This window comes from Gossypium hirsutum, chromosome D12 (genome assembly GCF_007990345.1).
Source record: "Gossypium hirsutum isolate 1008001.06 chromosome D12, Gossypium_hirsutum_v2.1, whole genome shotgun sequence".
Taxonomy (NCBI): Eukaryota; Viridiplantae; Streptophyta; class Magnoliopsida; order Malvales; family Malvaceae; genus Gossypium; species Gossypium hirsutum.
The window spans coordinates 2,434,915-2,455,928 of NC_053448.1; the positions used below are offsets into that span (position 1 = coordinate 2,434,915).

Genomic DNA, 21,014 nt, shown 5'->3' on the forward strand with positions numbered 1-21,014 from the left:
CAATGTCGCGACAACCACCACTCCATGTCGCGATATCCAACTTCAAACCAAGAGAGGGAGCATTCAATGTTCAATGTCGCGACACCAGCTATAGGATGTCACAACATTGGTCTGATGAGGCCCATTTAACAGACAAGGGTGTTTTTCGTCCGCACAATCATAATTAACATGTTTAGCAGCTTGTAGTTGACCTAATTTGGTCATCTAACCTGAACACTATAAACGTTAGCTCTCATGACTTAATTAGGAGAGTTAGATACTAGTTCATCAATTAAACTTTATTTTTTTCTGTTCTTAGTTAATGTTTAGTTCTAGTTTTTAATTTCCATTCAGCTATAAACGTTCTTTGAATTTCAATATCATTTTTATATTATTTTTCTTTTCTATTTTGTTTTTGCCAATCTTTGCTTCTCCAATTTCAACAATCGAAACATCAATCAAGGGTTTCAAGATTCAATCGCAATTCAATACCTGTGGATTCTGAGCATCTCTTATCTGCTCTTTATTTTGCATATTCTGAATGTTTAATAAATTGATAGGAAATCTTGCATTTAAAATGATTTGTAACTAAAACCTTAGGAAGGGATGATGAACTGAAGTGAGATTCATTAGCTTGGGAATTAAGGTTTTTCATCTAGGTAATTGGAGTAGATTAAGCGAAATAAACCCTAGAATTTACGACTCTAGGAAGTTACTTACATAGATGAGGCCGAAAGGATAGTTTGTTGGGAATCAATTTAATCCAACCGTTTAGTTTATCAGGTTGAAAGATAAGTAAACTAAGTCAATAAGTTAATCTATTTATAGGCCGAAAGGTATTAATTAGGTTAATTGTTAGCTAATTAATTAAAACCCTAGACTTAAGTTAATCCTGAACATGGAAGTGATTCACCCTTCTTCCTATTTAATTGATTCTTGATTTTGGTATTTCTCATCTGTTATTTATTCTTCAATCTAATTATTTTGATTTTGTTGTACTATGATTTTGACGCAAGTAATATTTAGACTTGTTTAGTGTGTAATGTTTTAGCAATTTAGTTTAACAAACCTCCATTGGGTATGATCCTCAGAATACTTCCAAGGTATTTCGTTGTAAATAACAAATTATATTACAATTTGACTTATACACTTGTAGACACCACACATAATATATATCTAATTGCAGTTTTTTAAGCCCCAACACACACACACTGGGGCTCAGTCAAAATATTGTTGGTAGCCAACAAAATATGTGTCATTTAGGACTACGCAATAAACATATATTAGATGGCATAATATCAGTCATTCTTTGTTGATGATTTTCAGTTACGTTTTGGTAGCCTATGTTACCTTGTTGTTGAGTGTTTTGTTGGTGATTTGTTTTTTCTTGGCTTCAAGAGCAAGGACCATTATCGTTCGATTGAGCCATTGCTTTTCTTCCTAATTCCCATAGATGACACCAATTGTTGGTTTGTGGTTTGGGGGTTGAAAGTGATTCACACCATGGTTTTAGGTACTAAGAGTCGCTAAAAAGATTACTTTGGGAGAGAGGAAAGATATTGTTAATATATGGACTTTTAGATTTAGATTTGTAGAATAGTGGTTCCTACATCCTTCTTGGCATATTAGGGAAAGCTTTTATAGGAGGGAGAAGGTATGTTGCCAGCTCCCTAAGGAATGATGGGCTATCTTATAGAGGATGATCTTATGTGGCAAGATTGGATATGTTTGGATTATATTAGAAGGTTTGATATTTGAATAAGGTGTACACGAAAAAAGTGATAGGTGCATTTAATGTGACTTGATTAGTTATTGTGTGAGCCTTAAGTGAACTCTCTTTTTGATTGAGGATATTTCAACTAAACTTATGTAACATATATACAAGAGTTTTAGACTTCATCACAAAATAAAATTCACGTCTTAGTAAACAAAAATAACAATTTTACTTTCTTTTCCTACAAATATATATAACTTGAAATCAAATTATATAGTTAAATTTGACCTTACCCAAAAGTAGAGTGTAGGTTGGCATTGATGGAGCTTGTACAATGTATAGAATAATGAGGAAAAGAATTCGGTCCCCCATTTCCTTTCTCTTGATTCAAATGCCTTTACTTTTTGTAGTCCCCAAAGTTGTATGCTTTTTAATGAGTGAAACTTCCTATAATTTATTTGCAAAACCTATACAACAACATAAGGAATCAACAATTGCTTCTTCTTTGATCATTCATATATTATTATTGGTGCTACACTTATTATACAGAAACTATTTTTCAATATTCATCCAAAGGATTTTGCTTTTTAAAATTCTTAATCTATTCTTATAACTTTTCAGACTCTCTCAACAACATGTATACTATTTGAGTCAGTATTCGATCGATAAATTCTTTTACCACTTGAATTACATTTAATTAATCCACATTAAAAAATTACACGCAGAAGGCCCTTTGAACTCACAATCTCATAGTCTCTATCAACAATAAGTATGGTGGTCATCAACTGGGTGTACCAAAAATTATTTGATATACCATTAGAGTTAGAAAAAATTAATATAAAAAAGTAATAGAGCTTGAGACGATTTTTAAACTCTACTTATGGAGTTAAAAAGTAATTCCACAACTAATGTACCAAAATAAATCACTCTAAATATGAGATAAAAATAAAAATATTTTCATAAAAATAAATAAAAATATAAAGCCTTTTACTCTGATTTGTAAAATTAAAAGATTTTTCAAATATTGATAATATCAAATACAGACTCTATTTCAAACAATAATCGAATTTATAATCAAGTTTTGGTTCTATATCTATGATACTAGAGTCGGTTATAATCTAACATGTTAAAAATTTAATATAAATATATATGTAATATTATTATATAAATATTAAAAGATATATTAAATTAACCATTCATATTTAAAGCAAAAAATAAAATAAAATATAGAAATAACATTTTTAAAAATATATATATATATGTAGAGTGTGTGTATATATATAAATACATACTTGCATATACAAAAAAGTAGACAAATTCAATTAATATAAAATTAATGGCATCTTCAAACCTCACTAGATTGCTTCTTCATGTTTATTTGATGATCCGTTCAATGGGAATACAGGATCATTGTTTTGATTTTGTGTGGAGGCTTCTAATGATTTATTTGTCAAAGGAACATCCTTATAATGTTACATCTCATGTAGCGAATCTCATAGACCTCTCAACATATCTTGTGAACCTTACAACTTACACATAGAGTTAGACACATGTCTCGTAATGAAATCAATGACACTGTGAACTTGGGCTCAGTTCACAAACCGTAACTCGACAAACCTTAGCAAGTGGCACCTCTACTAAGACTATATAAGGACCACCTGGAGGTTAGGGTAATTAATCGCTAATCACTCTAAAACGTCTCATCCTAAAACGAAATATCACCGTCACTGTCCAAAAGTATCAAATCAGACTGTCACGTCAATGATCTTAGGGCACATATCCAAACTTGTCCCCCACTATAAAGGGACCATGCAAACGGCTCATACACACTAACATAGACTCTCCTTTCTGATCTTCCCAACTTTTCATAGAACAAAAAAAAAATACACTTTTTCACACTCCTCCGTTTAACCACTATCTTCTCCCCTGTTCACCTTATTGGTTAATACACATAATTAATAATAATTTAATAAAATTATAGTACCAAGAATTTGTATTGATATTTGTTCTATAATTTTACACAGTTAAAAATCATGTTATAATCTTATCATTTAGTGAAACTCGATATAATTATATAATTCAATTCAAAATTTTTAAGAATAAAATGTTAATATCTCTTTCAAATATTCTAAACCGTTTCCTCTTATGAGAACTCTTCTTAAAAGAATGTCACATTTTGATTTTGACTTTGGATTATTGAAAAAAAGATAGGAAAAGAAAATAAAATTAGAAACGTTTTAATTTACAAATTTTGAATTACATATGGTAAGGGTTTAGCGGGTGTAAACAGCAGGCAAAGGAAAGGAAGGGCTGGCCTAAGCCTCTAAATGCAAATAAGAAATCTAGTCGCCTTGTATGGATGGAGTATGAATGAGTCCCACTTCAACACTGACCATGCGGTGGCGTCTTTACGTTACCACGTTGATGTCCACCAATTGGTCCCATCCTTCAAGCGCTAGCTTGAATTAAACTTATTTATTACTCGAGATATTTGTCTCAATTTAAAGGTATATCCGAAATTTAAGAGAATTTAAGTAAGATTATTAAATCTGAAAAATAGACTTTGTGAAAAAATTAGGCCCAATTAAAAAATGAGACGGGCCTGAGCTTGAACATTTGTTTTATGTTATGTTATTTTTATATACTATATAATTTATAACACATAAAATTTAAATCTATAATAATATATAATATTACTGCTATTATGTAAACATTAAAAATTATTAAGGTGACTTTGTATAAAATTTTAATAAATAAAATTATATAAAATTATTAAATACTAAATTAAAAATAATATAAATATATATTTTTTTAAAAATAATATGAATAGGTCTAAAATGAATTTGGGTTAACCGTTTATAAATATGAACGATTTGGACAAAAATTATGCTCATATTTCAGATCGGGCCAAAATTTAAACAAACACAAAACATTTTAAAATCATGCTTAAACCTGACCCAACCCGAACCATGAATACCTCTAACCTCAACCACCTCATAGTTTTTCTTTTTTTAATCACATATGATATATGAATAAATAATTTGGAAAAAATTACTCAAACCTTAAGGTTTAACAAAAAAAAAAGTATTCACCCTGTTATACTTTGAAAAAGGAATTTCTTTATTAAAAATTCATTAACCCTAGTGTTTATCCATTAAATAATTTTTAAATAAAAAGATAGTTTTATCTTTTTATTAATTTATTATTTATTTTTATTATTTTCAATCTTTATATTTAATAATTTGGAATTAAAATAATACAAATTTATTTAGTTATGAAAATATTTTACTTAATATTAAATTAAATTATTAGTTGCATTATATTATAATATAATCATATATTAAATATAACGTGTTTCAATTAATGTAAGTTTTTTTTTAAGTTACACATATAATTACATTAGTAAATATAAAAAATACATCTGAATAATTATAACTAGGGTTAACCATTATGAATTATAATCAAACTAATAACCATAATATATCCAGACATATACCATAATAAAATTATACAGGATCCACATATTGTGGGACATAAACAATAATAAATATAAACTGAGAGCCCAAGATGATTTAGACACAGTAAGACTCAAACATGGTATCCTAAAATTTCCAGGTCCTTAACCTTGCCAATAAGCTAAGTCCTGGATGTAAGTTTTTTTTTTCTTTTTTAAAGGTAAACTACCTAGTTGGTCATTCAAATTTTAGGGTTTGGGCAAAATGAAATTCTTGTAATTTCGTCACCCAACTTTTAGGGTGCTTTCATTTTAGTCACCCAAGCGTTAAATTTCTAACGACTGTTAACTTTACACACCACATCATATTTACACTTTTATTTTGGTCACCCAACGTTTAGGTCGCTTTCATTTTGGTCACTCAAAAAATATTCTTTTTAAGTATTGATTGGGTAAAGAAAATTAAGGATTAAAGTAAAAAAGCGGTATAAACTAAAATAATATACAAAAACTGTCAAATCGTACTTGTTTCTCCCATTGTCAAAAATTTTAAATTTCTTTTTTTTTATATTGAATTTTTAAATTTCAAAATATCAAAATAAATAAAACAAATTGTTGAAAATTTTTTACCTCTTAATAAAATTTAATTTATTTTGATGTTTTGAAATTTAAAATTTCAATATTAAAAAAAATAGAACTTTCGGCTAGGGGATAAACAAGTACATTTTGACAACTTTTTAATACGTTATTTTAGTTTCTATTGTTTTTTCACTTTAATCTCTTTTTTTTTACCCCGGTCAATACTTTAAAAAAATATGTTTTTAGGTGAACAAAATGAAAGCGGCCTGGAAGTTGAATGACTAAAATGAAAATGTAAATATGATGTAGCATGTATAGTTAACCGCAGTTAGAGATTTAACGATTGGGTGACTAAAATTAAAGTTGCTTAAAAGTTGGGTGACGAAATTGTAAAGATTTCATTTTGAGTGACCAAAATGAAATCTCCCTAAAAGTTAGGTGAGTAGTTTATCCTTTAAAAAGATGTTACCAACAATAATTATGTTGTCTTTTATCTTTTTTAAAATATTTTTTATACAAATACATGATAAATATTTAAAATTTAAAATTATAATTTTAACTTTGAGATGAATTTAGTTTATATATTTTTAATTTTATATTTTAATCAATTTCTTTTCATTAGAATATTCTAAATAATGATAACTAATTATTTTACATAAAAGTAATTTAATGAATTAGTTAATATATAACTGAATCAAATATAAATTTTAAATATTTATTTTAAATAAAGTCAAATACATTTTTTTTAAAAAGAACATAAATATATTTCATTTTTTAGCAATTAAATATATAATTAAACTTTTATTTTTAAATAATTAAAAATAAACTAAATATAAAATACATAGATTAATAATTAAAATGGTATAATTATCTCTTTTTAAAAAAATAAATTTGCTTAGTAAATATATCTCAAAAGAGTTTATAATTTTTTTTATAAACCTCCCACAACAATAAAATTTTTATTACCTAATTGTCTCATAATCAATACTTTTAAATTCTCAAATAAAGTCTATCATAAAATAATATACAATTCTATAGCAATCTATAGATTCTAATAATTCAGACTTAATTTAAAGATTGTGATCCTCTTTATTATTTTTACACTTTGTTGAACATTTATGTTATTTAGACTTTTTTATAGAATATTTATTTAAATTGTGATACCTATATAGAGGCTTGTCATGAGTTTTTATAGAGAGTTAAAGTGTGAGTAAAATTTAATTCGTTTAGTATTATTATTGTTGTTATTGCTAATGATGGTAGTGGTGCAAAGGTTGCAATGTACCATAATGTATGAAAACTGGCCTCGGCACATATCATGTCATATTTTCAGGCAGATTATGTTGCATATATTTTTTCTATTGCTATGATTATACTTCTTTGTTAATCGGATAAATCAATAGCAAAATTAGTGATTATTCACAATAGTACATGGTTGACTATATAAGGATTATATTTTATGATAGGCTTTCCTCTTCCTCTCTACTCTTTTATTATTTGAACCTTGAGAAATGAAAGGTTCCTTCACTTTACCAATTTTCTTCTTCTTAGCATACTCTATCTTAATTTCTTTAGTAAGAGATGCATTGGTCCTTCTACGAGATGTAAAGCTAGTTGCAACTAAGGTAGCAACTACCACAGGCTCGTCAGGCTCGTCATCATGACCCACTATTGGCTCTCATTGATCTTCTACAACAACAATTTTCTTCAACAAATTGTTGGGCATTAGAATAAATCTCAATAGGATTTTACTAGATGGTTGCATCAACTAGTTGATCAAGCTAGGTATCTTAATAAAGATAGGTGGTTCAACTAACAAATGATAAATTTTCTCCACTGCTTTGTTAATTCTTTTAGTAGATTCTTCAAAAATCTTAGCATCCTCAGCTGCAATTGTGTTTTTGAGGCAGAATAAAAAAAGAAACATCAATACGGTAGTCAACAAGAGGCTCTTACTGAGTAGGAGGATTACCTTCTTATTTATCGCCTTGCTTAGTTGCAATTGACGATAGATATGGCTACATTCTCTTGAGTTTTTTCTTAAGGTATCTTAAAAGGAGTTCTTTCACCATTTTCCATGCGACTTGTTCTTCTAATAAAAACTTTAAGTGATGGGGACTATGATTACCTTTAAGAACTTTTAGATGAAGAGAGGCTTGATGTTTTGGTAAGCTTAACATGAGTTATGCCTAATTTCTTGCAATTGATAGTAGTGTTTCTTAAAGATGGAGGTTTTTTGGATTTTGAAGATTAAATGCAAGAATCAGAGAGAATTTGCTATCTTTAGGGTTGTAAAGTAAGAGTTTAATGACAATTAAAGCTCAATCTTCTAACTTAAATACCCAAAATATTTCAGTGAAATTTTCCCACCAAAATAAGGAAATTGAATTTTGGTGTAAAAATACCTTTCAAAATAAAAACAAGGATCTAAAGTTTTAACAAAAATTGGTTTAATACTAAATGATACTTAAGATTGAGTAATAGTGTCATGCATTGGGTTCTAAGTCTATAACACCCCACACCCAACCTGATCACCGGATTCGAACGTGTGAAGTCACATTACGTCACCGAAGCAACTCAAGCTATTATAACACAAATGCAATCAATCCATTCATCAAAATAGTTCATATACATGCAATTATACAATCATTGATTTCATTTAATCAATTTATGGGGTTATATGGGTTAATTTTCAGAGTTAAGACTCATATCCAAACATAAAAGTCAAACTTCAACTATATGTCTAGAGTGAGGTGTCCCCATGTCTCGAGACATGTTATAAATTATTTTAAAATTTTTAGCTTCAAAGTTAACATGTCTCGAGACACTACATGTTGTATCTCAAAGCAAGGTCCTTTATGTCTCGATACTAGGTTTCAAAGTAGACATACTTGATCGTGAAATCATAGGCAACCTTCACTATTGATACTAAAATCCCCAGATTCACCTTGCTTGACTAATTTTCTTTTATCGATTAGCTTAACATCTGAAAGTTATGCCTCTCGAATCCGCTCAATTAATTCAATTTCGTTACTAATTCAGCCGGTAATCCACCATCATTACACAAGCTCAAATGAGTAAACATGGATTGAAATTCAACTATGGACTCCCAACTAGAAGCATTAGCAACAACATTTGTCTTTCCAAGATGGTAATATATCATGTAGTCATGAGATTTCGGCAACTTGATCCACCTGTGTTGTCTCAATTTTAACTAATTTTGGGTGAGGAGATATTTGAGACTTTTATGGTTAGTGTAAATATGACACTTCTTACCATACAGGTAATGCCGCTAGATTTTCAATACAAATACAACTGTGACCAACTCGAAATCGTGAGTCAAATAATTACGCTTTCAACTGTCCTGAAGCATACGTAATTACTTTCTTATCTTGCATCAACACACAACCCATACCATAGACTGAAGATTACATGGACTGAAGATTACAAAGTCTTTCCTCGATTCCGGCAAACTTAACGCTAGAGTCAGTATCAACATCTTTTTAAGCTTCTCAAAATTGTCTTGACATTTATCGCTCTAGAAAAATGACTTATTGTTCTATAATAATCAAGTCATCGGTAGAGCTATTTTGGAGAAGCCCTGAACAAATCGTCGGTAATATTCAACTAGGCCCAAAAAACTCCAAACCTCTAAAACATTCTTTAACGGCTTCCACTAAACTATCATTAATTTGGTTTATTTATTCGATAGTCCTTAGTTTAATTTCTAACTAGCTCATTTTTATATTCCTCAATTAAAAATTTAATAGTAGTTAGAATTTTGCAATTTAGTCCATGTATGATTTTTAATAATTGATTTAATTCAATAACACTTAATAATTCGACTTTCGCGATCCGTACTTGAATCTTAATTATTCTATTTTAATAATTTACTAACTCAACTCAATAAATCTAATCCAAAATCGAATTTTTTGACACTACTATGAATCAAGCCGTTACAAAGTCAAACTTGACGCACTCCAACAACATCCCTTAGCTTTTCAAACTTGATAGCTTCAAGGCTCTTGGAAAATAGGTTTCCTAATTGGTTTTCAAAGGAAACATGCTTCAATTCAATGACTCCATTCTCTACTAATTCTCTGATAAAGTGATGACTCATACCAATGTGTTTGGTCCTTAATGAAGCACTAGATTCTTCTAAATATTGATTACATTGGAGTTGTCACAGTAGATAGTTACAACTGGTAGTGCAATTCCAAATTTTCAAGTATTTGCCTCACCATCAATTGTTGTGCATAAAAGCTTTCAAAATCTAATTAGTAAGGTTTTATGCATAGATGTAGGGGCATTTGCAACTAAATCTAGTAATTATCGAAGTATGATTGATAGTTTACTCTACTTAACTGCTAGTAGACTCGACTTGTGTTTTAGTTTGGGAGTTTGTGCAAGGTATCAATCCAATATTAAAGTATCACATTTGAAGGTTATAAAGGAATGATATATTGGACCTTAGTATTTAGCTTTATAAGGATACCAACATGAGTATGGTTGGCTTCAATGATGTTGATTGACTTCAAGTAATTACCCAATCAGCATCATTGAAGTCAACCATACTCATGTTGGCGTCCTTAGAAAGCTATATACTAAGGTCCAATATATCATTCCTTTATAACCTTCAAATGTGATACTTTAATATTGGATTGATACCTTGCACAAACTCCCAAACTAAAACACAAGTCGAGTCTACTAGCAGTTAAGTAGAGTAAACTATCAATCATACTTCAATAATTACTAGATTTAGTTGCAAATGCCCCTACATCTATGCATAGTTTGCCTAAAACTAACATGGGAGTTCTAGTAGGTCTTGCATTTTCCAACTCAAACTTCTTTACAAAGTTACGTGTATACTTATCCTATGATAAGAAAATATTTTCCTTGAGTTGTTTGATCTGAAAACCCAAGAAATAGGACAACTCTCCAACCATGGTCATCTCTGTTGGATTTGATGCCCTAAGTGTAGTATATTTGTTTGTAAACTTATAATTTTTTCGAACAGATTGGTTAATAAAATAATTCATGGATTACATTAATATTCTTTGTATTATGTCCTCATGTGGTTTTTGAATGCAAAAAAAAAACATAGAAGCAAATATTGGTTCATTGGTTGTCTAATGTTTAAACTAATACTGAGCGGTATTACGTGGTTGGATCGTAATACAGAAAGACAACTTTTATTAATAGGCAAACCTAAACATGTCCTTAGTCTAATCAGAAATGAGAAAATCAGTTGAAAGACTAATATGTCGTCTATCAAGTCCAATTGAAGAGATACATTGTCTTGGGCATCGGAGCGGATGACTCGTAGAAGATAGAGACATAGATGTGACTGGCTGGACTAATAGCACATCAGAATAAACCCAAGAAGAATAAATCCTAAATTCGTTTATAGATTTATTCACTTGTGACTCGTATACTTTGATGTAAGTAAAAGCCTGAGTTTAAATAGATAAGGAACCGAAAGCTAGTACATTAAGTATACGACTTCTGCAATATGTATTGTCATTCAAAACAGTGGAATTCATAGCCTGAGATATGGATAAATGATATCCTCTCATTGACATTACATGGTTGATGAAAAGTAAACGTGGTTAAGGGTCGTTCATCTTTATGATGAAGGGCGTGCTTACTATTTGATAGTAATTGACTTTTCATAAAGGAAGATGTAATGGTTACCATGAGATAAAATAGGATCATATTGGGAGAACGGATTTATCCCAAAGAGATTAAAGATAGCCTATGAGGGTAACACACTTATGACAAGGTCATTGGATGAGCATTGATCGAGTTGCTTTTGTAATGGTATGTCATTAGGGAGAGCTCAGTCATGATACTATAGTGGAATGACTTTGTGACTAAATGAGTTTATTATTAATAGGTGAAAAGCTAGAACTTAATTATAAATCATTTGAGCCCTAATTGCATATATCTAATTGATCCCCCTGTTAGCTCATTGAAACTAGAATTGAATTGCATGTTGAATCAAATGAATAAAAATGGATAGAAATGGTAAAGTTAGAGAACTGGGAAACATTTGGAAATGAAGGTTTTCTCTAAAAGGAAATGACCAGGAAATTAATTTGTGGTATTTTAAATTATTAATTAATTAATTAATTGAAGTTTGAAAATGGAAATAAATTAATTGGTCATAGTGAATCCGTTGAATGTAGAAATATTAAATATATTTTCTCATAAATTCTTTTACGGTAAAGTCATCATGATTTTAATGGAATTAGAATTGAGTTGAAAAAAATATTTAATTGGGAAATCAATTTATTTAAATTAGTCTAAGATGTTTATTTTGGGAAATAGAAAAAACAAGTATTGGGTTAGATTGAATTATAAAGTATTGGGTAAAAGTCCAAGAAGTACTTATAATTAAACCCAATACGGGAGAGACCCGAAAGACCCTCATGATAATGCTAGGGATGACAAACCCTAGTATAATTAACTAGGGTTATCACCCACTCTAATCCTAGTTAGACTAGTATTTAGTTTTTCTATTGAAATATACTTCTACAATTGAACAAGGATTTCACTCCTTCTCCCTATAAATAGATGACACTGGTTGGGCTAAAAATAGAATTTGGAGATTTTGTTATTTTTCCCGAATATAGTGAGAATTTCTTTTCTAAGTATAAATTCTATTTTTCAGAATAACAATTCTACCAAATTCTATTAAAGAAAGAATTTTGCTTTCCCATTGAAAGTAAAGAAAATATGTATGGTTCTATATTTGATTCGAATTCGTTTGAGCCTATACTCGAAGTAGTTCATAGTACGAGAATAGTGGAGAAGATAGTTCGGTTGAAAGTCGAAACGACAAGGATCTGTCTAGCCGAAAATACATGTGCGATTTCAGTAAAGGGTTTATTGCTATAAATATCATAAATTGGCTCGATTTTCAAATTTTTAATTTTTTGTTGTGTAAGAAAATCATTTTCAAATTGGATTTTTCCAACAATCTCAAACTCAAACTACATCATCTTTACAAAAACTTCTTTGGCATACTAGGAAATTAAGCCAAAGGTAATATCATCTACATAAATTTGAGCTACTATAATAACACATTTATAATTTATGAATAAGATTTTGTCGACATTGTCTCTCATGCACACTTTCTTGAGCAGAAACTGTAGAGGGTTCTTTTAATAGAGAGGATAAATATTGCAAACAAGTGAATGGGATTTACCAGAACAAGGTGGAGAGGAAAACTACAGCAAATCCAGTAACACTAAGCGCAGCAGCAAGTGGTGGTCGGTAAGGTGGAGAAAGGGAAATATGATTGACGATCAAGCTTAATTAAGAAGTAAATTGAGAGAATTTTAGAGAGAATCCTTTGAGAGTTCAACATGTTGAAAATGCCAAAAGTGACAAAAGACCTTTAACCTTTTGTGAAAGACTCCTATTAATAGTGTTTCAAGAATAAGAGTTACAAAATTGGTAATTAATATGAATAATGTAATTAATTTTCAATTAAAATTGCATTAATGATTAGGAATGGATAATGAAAGGTTTTGTTGATAATGGTAAATAGTGAATAAGAATTTACTTGTTTCTAAAAGAAAGGAAAAACACTCAGTGTTACAAGAAATGGTTAAGAGGAAAACTCTTAACTACCTCCATATCTAATCCACCAAGCCAAGCTCTCCGGAACATCCCAAAAGTGAAGATAACCCAAGAACCTTGCCATATCTCGGGGTTACTTCCACTTTTTCTACTTTAGTGAAGCGGTACCACGTGAAGCATCTTTCGTGAAACATCTCTTGAATTGCAAGACGATGGTTGTTCTTGGATGAGTTGTTCATGGATAATGATTATTTTGACTTGTTCCAAACCTCAAGTATTCTCGACATAATTGTTCACAATGTAGAGATTGTACTGAATAAGAGTTGTTTTGTGGTGATGCTTTTATTAGTAAAGCTTGTTTTGAATTATTGCTCTTCTGGGAAAAAAAACATCATTGTTTTAAATACAAGTTGTTCCAAACAATGGTTGTTCTAAACATAGTTATTCTTGAAACATCATTATTCTAAACAAGTGTTGTTCCGAACTTCAATTGTTCTCAACAAGAGTTGTTCTCAAATAACAACACTGAATGACGGTTGTTCTAACTAAGCCATGTTTTGAGCATAGCTATTTTGGACATAACTATTCTCAAACAACAGTTGTTGCTTCGGAAGAGATACTCTTGGTAGCACAATTTCCTAAAATATAATATTCTTTATATCAAGGAAGAGATAAAATGTTAGTAGTTAAAATTGAGTATCTACAGTAAGTATATAAACATGATTAGGATGCTTGGGGTCTTCAAGTCCTTTGGGTTGTTCCCTATACACCTCTTCATTGATAAAGTCATTCAAAAATACACTTTTTACACCCAACTAGGATAGCTTGACATCCAAGTAAGTTGCAACTACTAGTAGGGGTATGAAAACATTTGAAGAAACTTAGATTGGTGGGTGATCGGTGGTTCATTCTATTAAAAGTTTGGTGGAGAAACAATAGAAAGTCAAAGTGGTGCATGTCTATCGGGAAAGGAATAGAGTAGTCGATGCAATGGCCAATTCTGCGATTGGTCTACCGTTGGGCGTCCATGCTAATGTCGATCCCTCGTTACTAGTTCAACATGTGTTGCTTGAGGATGCTCAAAGCAGGGCAGTTCCAAGATCAACTTTGATGTAATCATGATTTTACTTATTTGGTAATCAAATATTAACACATTATCGAGTATATTACCTTCTTTATTTGATTCATTTGATTTAAATGTAAGATTTTGTTATGTAATTAACGGTGCATTTTATTAAATTGTCGTTATTCTTCTATTGGTTTTGTTTTCTTCTTTTTTTTTTTTTTTTTGGTAACATGTACAAGGAATGAAGTTGAAACAACACCATGTAAATTAGACTTATATATGGTAGATGAATGTTGTTTTTAGTGAATTATAACCTCGTGCATGATTGTAAATATGTTGAAATCAAAACTAGATTTCACCGGCAGTAACATTGGAATATTTGATTAGGAGATTTATTTCATTTTAACTAAATCCCATCTAGCGGTTAAATTATCATAAATGATTGAAATAGAAGGCAAAAAAGGGCTTCAGAATAAGCTGTAATGACCCAAAACTAATCAACATTATCTCAGCAGTATTTAAATTACTAAATCTTAGAAATATAAAATGATCAACTCTTAAGTAATCTTTAGAACTCAAACAAAAGAATGACAGTATGAAATCAATGGGAAAGACTGAAAATGGAAGGCTGGAGTTTTCTTTATAAAAAGAAACTGATCTTAAGTGAATCAACCACCAAACCAATCATTTGAACAATATTGTCTAATACATGTGCTGATTTTAAATTTACAGTTGACGTTATATCCAGATGGTCAGATTTGGTTTCAGAAAAATAAAATACAATGGGTATTAAATGTAACCATTAAGGTTTAGACCCAATAGTATTCCTATTTATTGTTTTCCCTTAACTTATTACTGCATGCTGCCTACCACCCTAACACTCTCCATATATTTTATGCTCTACACTCAAAATACAAAATGAAAAGATGATCATATAAAAATATAATTATGTCAACATTTAGGGTATATATAATGAATTATAACGTATCAAATCTTATAAATATATAGAACTTTAATAACAACAGAAAATAGCATGAAAAACCACATCTATATGTATGGACTCATAACAATAAAGAAATTGAAATGCAGGATTCCCCAGAAACAGAATGCCTTAAATGATCACTGTTGTCACTGATTTTCAGTATTTGATGAGTACGGTTATTATTGGTGGAGCTTAGAATGAAGGGAAGAACCTATTAAGATTAGCAGGCAAAGAATAGAACTCTTCACTCCTTGTATCCGTATTGAAATTCCTGAACTTTTCCCACCAATGCCTTCCACTATCTCTCCGAACTGAGCTATGCCCGTAGCTGTGGGTGCAATCCAAGAAGAAAGCAACTATAAATCCCACTGTTGCCGGGGATGAGAATATTACTTGCATTACATTGTTGAACTGCAAATAAGCCATAACGAATATCAGCATGTTTAAAACAACCAATGAATAATAAATCTGTTGTTGGGATAGCACATGCATGCAAAACTAACACACTAACCCATGTAGAACGAGTGTGAACAGGGCCATGACCGGATACTAGTAGATATTGGTTGAAATATTGAGGTACGGAGAGGCCCATGAAGACAGAAAATCCAACAATAAACTTGGTCCTGAAGCTGTTCAGGTTGCAAAACTGAAGGAGACCCAGCCCTGCTGAAGCTGCTCAATCATGGTATTTTCAACAATTAAGCCAACTTGCATTAGATTTGGTGGCATATCACATAATTGATGCATATTGAACAGACCCTTTATTACTTTTATTTTTCTGATTAAGTTTTAAGTACTCAATGTGACATGAGTACTTGAACATGAGCACTTAAACTCAGTTGTGTTTGCCAAGAAATATGAAAGGTATACACATACCAACATAAGCAAAGAGGACGCAGTACAGAGCAGCCATAATTGGCAATGGTATTGAAGCCAGAACAGCCCCGAATTTTCCTGTCCATACTCAAATTATGACAATATCAGATCAATCTCTCAGAAATAAGAACCCAAAGACACTAATAAAGTCCTGTTTCGGCTATTGTTTAAGCATTTGCATAAGCTCTTGTGAGTATTATCTTAAATAGAATGAGAACCAACAATAGATTTGGTGCCAACAAGATGGTAGAATATAGAAGATGGATTACCCTACCTAATACAGAAAAGAAAAGCATAAATAAGGCCGAGATTTGAATGACTGTCCGACTCCCAACTCTTGTTAATCCCAAAAGACCTGCATTTTCACTAAATTACAGCAAAATAGCATTAGGTAATAGATGACTACTGGTTTCTTTTTTTTTTTCTTTTTCGTGCTTGCATCAACCATTAATTATTCAAACTAAGAAAACGTCAATTTATTGATATATATAGATATCAGAAATTTTGGGTAAGTTGATGTTAATTACACTGAAGCAGTGGAGCCACTTCCTGTACCAAATAAACCATCTAGCAAAAGGCCTACTCCCTGGGATCACAAAAAATGAATAACTGGTTAGAACCTGAACTAGTAAAATGAAAAAATCTTAGGAAATGCAGAACAAGAGATAAAGATTCATTTTTGTATTTACCAGCCAGCCAACACCACGGCTAAGCACAGAAGGTGGCATAGGAGTGGCACTCGCATATCTTGATGCTGTAATAAACGTACCTGTAGACTGCCAAAAAGAAGGACATATATACAGAGATGATTCATGAGATTATGCAATGTTTAATTTTCATGCGTTCTGGAACAAAGTTGACAAAATTTAGAATGATAATATAGGTCTCGAAGGAAGAAAATATGTCTCAAGAATATCCATAAAGGAAAATTTGAAATTAGTTATAATTGGAACACTTATGGTCTAGCTGATTTATTTATATATTTTCAAAATTCGGAGTATATATCAGTACTAACGTCCCACAACACACCTCAATGATGGCAACAAATGACGCAGCTATGACTGCAACAGCATCTCCAGCGTTAAAACGTGGTCTTCCCCATTGAAATGGATACGGAAACCTTATCCTGTATGTGCAGCAAACCAAAGATTTAGCTAACCTCTAATCGGACTCAACAGTACCCTGAGGCATGGAGGCGAAATGGCAAGTTTCATATATTAGTAATTGAGGGTAAACGATAGAAAAAGCCTCCTACCGTCATATATTATACATGCTAATTGGATATACATAAATATATATATATCTGCCCTGCATATAAGATTGCCACTATTAAGATTCAATTTGTGAGTGTGTGGTACTTTTGATCTCTAAATACTATAATAAGCCGGTGTACATGACAGGAAATTGGAGAATACAAATTTGTAAATTACAATATTTTAACATGATCATACAACTGAGAGAAGGGTATGGAAAGTTTGTGCAACCAATATGTCACAACTCAACCTATACATATGACCTTACCAAGGTGCAGCACTGATGAGCCCAGAACGATCAGTACGGCAGCTGAACTGAGTTTGAGGAGCTCTGTTATCATAAGCACCAGCTGCTGTCAAAATTTCTGCAAAAGCCCATATAATCGCAACGGAAAAAAGGATTGCAAAACGTTCAAATATTCCTCTCCTGGATTTCAGGAAATGTGGAACATACTGCAAAGGCATTAGTCATAAACCACATCAATTGGAAACTCAAAAAATTAAGTCATCACTAGTTGCAAATTAGTGAGAAGAGAAACAAAGATTATGGTAATGATCATGGCACAAGCAAAGGTGAAATCTAGCCCATCACATAATACCGCACAGATATTAGCAAGTAAGAGAAATACACATCTTGTACGTCTACTATTTTCCCAAAGGAACGTGAATGATACAAATATATAACACAGCAGTTCCATTTTACATGCCCACGGTAATGGCAAATTAAAGAATGTTCTTTGTAACCAAAGGGTTAAGAATGCAGATCACCTGAGATAAGAAAACAACTGCTACCAGTGCCGGGAGTCCGATTTCGATGCATCTGGCCAACTATATGCAACAGGAGAGAAAACAAAAGGGTCACTCTGACAAAAGGAGGGAAACAATTTACAGACACTAATGTAACTTAACAGATGGAATCACCAAACAGACTAAAACTGATAATGTCTTCAAAATTCTAGTAGTTAGTTCGGATTACCACTTATGAAAAATAATACTTGAAAAAGAAAGAACTTAAATAAACATGGTTGTTTTACTTCTGAACAAAAGCAAACTCCCACAAAGAAACTCTGATGTTTCTCAATCAGTAACGAGGCTGAAAACATGTCCTAGTATCTGCTTGGACACAGCTATCTCTTGAGAGCAATGACAAAATGAAGAATATGGTGCTCTTACTTGTGGAAAACCTTGTGCATAGAGCCCGAGTCCGGTGAGAATCACCAAAGGAATAGCTGCAAGAGGGCTGAAAAACCTAAATCACAACATATAAAAAAAGTCAATGGAACTGCAAAAACAAATCCCAAAATTCAATTATGCATTCTGCAGCATCCTACCTCGAAATAATTCTCCAGAAACCAAAGAACCCAATAACCATAGTGAAGAATGATGCAACAATGAGAGATCCTTGTACATCTCTCATGGATGCTTTAAACCTCTGAAAAGATCAAACACTTCCATAAGCATGCATACTAGAGAGGCATTAGTAATTATTAACTGTATTTAGAAGGAAAGAAAGTAGAAAGAAATTAACCCGGTGGGGATCAACGAAGATGCTATATCTCCTGGATAAAGCAATGGAAATGGTCGGGATGATGAAAGCATAAGAACCCCCAATCACCACTGGCAGTCGGCTTCCAAACAATGTTTGCAATAGCGTGTTAATACCCGCAACGAAGAGAACAGTATTTATAACATCAGCTTTCTCCACCTGTTTCTCATCAAAACAAACAAATCGCTTAGCTAAAAAACATAGGCTAAATACCCCAAAAAAATGAATTGCTTTCTTACATTTCCACCCCCCATTAAAGGGACAATGATAGAAGATATGATAACAGTGGTCCCAAGCATTACCAAATAATGCTGAAATCCCAGAAGTACTGCTTCAGCTGCACTTTAAACCAGAAACTCTAAGCCACTTTAGAACATAATGTGTCACAACATACATAAGAAATCCCCTATGAGGCTATCACTCTTTTAGGTTCAAAAAACAGAGTTTGTGAAAGAGTGATCAAGCGTCTTGAGCGAGGTTTTTCGTTACTTGAAACCCACGAAAACCAGAACCTCACAAGGAAAAGATGAAGATGAAGCATTATCATTCCAGCACGGGTTTTCTTTTCCACATAGAAAACCGAATGAAAGTGAAAAAGAAAAGAAAAAGACAAGGAGAGGAAGGTAAAGATGGGCGTACGCCAAGAAGGAGTACTGGAGAGGCAGAAATCAACACCGGGGAGCTGGTCTTTGACAGGGAAAGGCTGAAAGTCATCGGATTTTCCTCCGCCGGCAGCCATTGTGTTATTGTCGGAAGAGAAGCTTGATTCTGAATATATATCGTAGGAGAAGCAGGGGAGGGGAGGGAAATGATGGAAAGGAAGGGGAGGAGCATCAAATCAATGCATGTGATGTGGTACTAGGAAGACGTTAGGCGGCCACGTTTTGACTGTAAATAGTCTTATTTGCTTTTCTTTAACTTTTTTTCGTCTTCATTTAATTTATTCAACTTGCAATTAGCTTAGCTATCATCAACCATAATACCACCATTCAATTTTAGGGCGAGTTTGGATGGGCGGTGCGTTTACCTGCGGTTAGTGTAAAAACAATAATTAATCGTCCATCCAAACCCACCCTTAGACTCACACATGATTATTTTGAGAAAAAAAAACTATATCTCATATCTAATTGTCTCGTTTTTTATGTCAGTCATAAAAATGGACTAAATATTACTCGTCTTTCTAATTAAATGTTCAATTTTTTATTTTATATCTAATTATTTTAAAATATATATTTTTGTTCATGTTATTATATTAATAATCAAACATAAAAAAAAAAGTTAAAATTAAAAGCAATAATACAGCAAAACCTTACAACAAAAAAAGTTAGGAAGTTTCCATTTGATTGTATAATATTAACTGAAATTATTACTAAAAATAAGACAGTTTCTTTGTATTGCAAAGGAGTAAGCATTAAGCAAATCTATCCACCAATTTATAGCTTATTCGTAAGGACTTCCTACCCAATATTGTTCGCCTATTAACCTCGAGCCAATATTTTTAATATTAAACTAAATAAATTTATTAAAATATGTTTAATTATTTGGGGAAACTATCAAAATAGTCAATTTTATTTATGTCATGTTACGTTTTAGCCACTTACGTTAACGTGTTGTAACATTTTAGTCACTGAGCCGTTAGTTGCCATTAACAGTGTAATGGTAAGTCGACGTGACACGTTAAATCATCATTTCAAACAAAAATTTTAGGTTAAGTTATACAATTGGTCTCCATATTTTTTTTGTTTTAAGCTATTTAATTTTTTTCTTTTATGTTCTTTTTGTTGGGTATGGGTCCCACTATGTGGGAAACCCATAATTTCTGCCACATTTTATTGTCTCTTTTTTGGTTTTGTCAAAAGCCATTTTGGGGGTTTTTAACGGGTGTTGGGCAGAAATTTTAGTAGAGCCAAAAATAAAAAAAAAATCTCAAATTAAAACAGAGAGAAAGAGAGAAGAAAATTTCAGTTTTTCAAGTTTG

The 21,014-nt window shown here is 31.5% G+C and overlaps 1 protein-coding gene across 1 annotated transcript; it reads right to left on the reverse strand.

Moving 5' to 3' along the window:
* Positions 1–15,291: 15,291 nt before the first annotated feature.
* LOC121224624 (nucleobase-ascorbate transporter 4) lies at positions 15,292–19,945 on the reverse strand. The gene is made up of 14 exons (XM_041108210.1): positions 19,676–19,945; positions 19,276–19,373; positions 19,019–19,195; positions 18,822–18,922; positions 18,664–18,739; positions 18,259–18,318; positions 17,759–17,943; positions 17,267–17,363; positions 16,927–17,013; positions 16,765–16,823; positions 16,512–16,603; positions 16,238–16,315; positions 15,873–16,033; positions 15,292–15,772 (listed from the first exon to the last, which is right to left on the reverse strand). Exons 1-14 carry the CDS (start codon positions 19,773–19,775, stop codon positions 15,554–15,556), a joined length of 1,590 nt encoding a protein of 529 aa, XP_040964144.1. The 5' UTR covers positions 19,776–19,945; the 3' UTR covers positions 15,292–15,553.
* Positions 19,946–21,014: the final 1,069 nt, after the last annotated feature.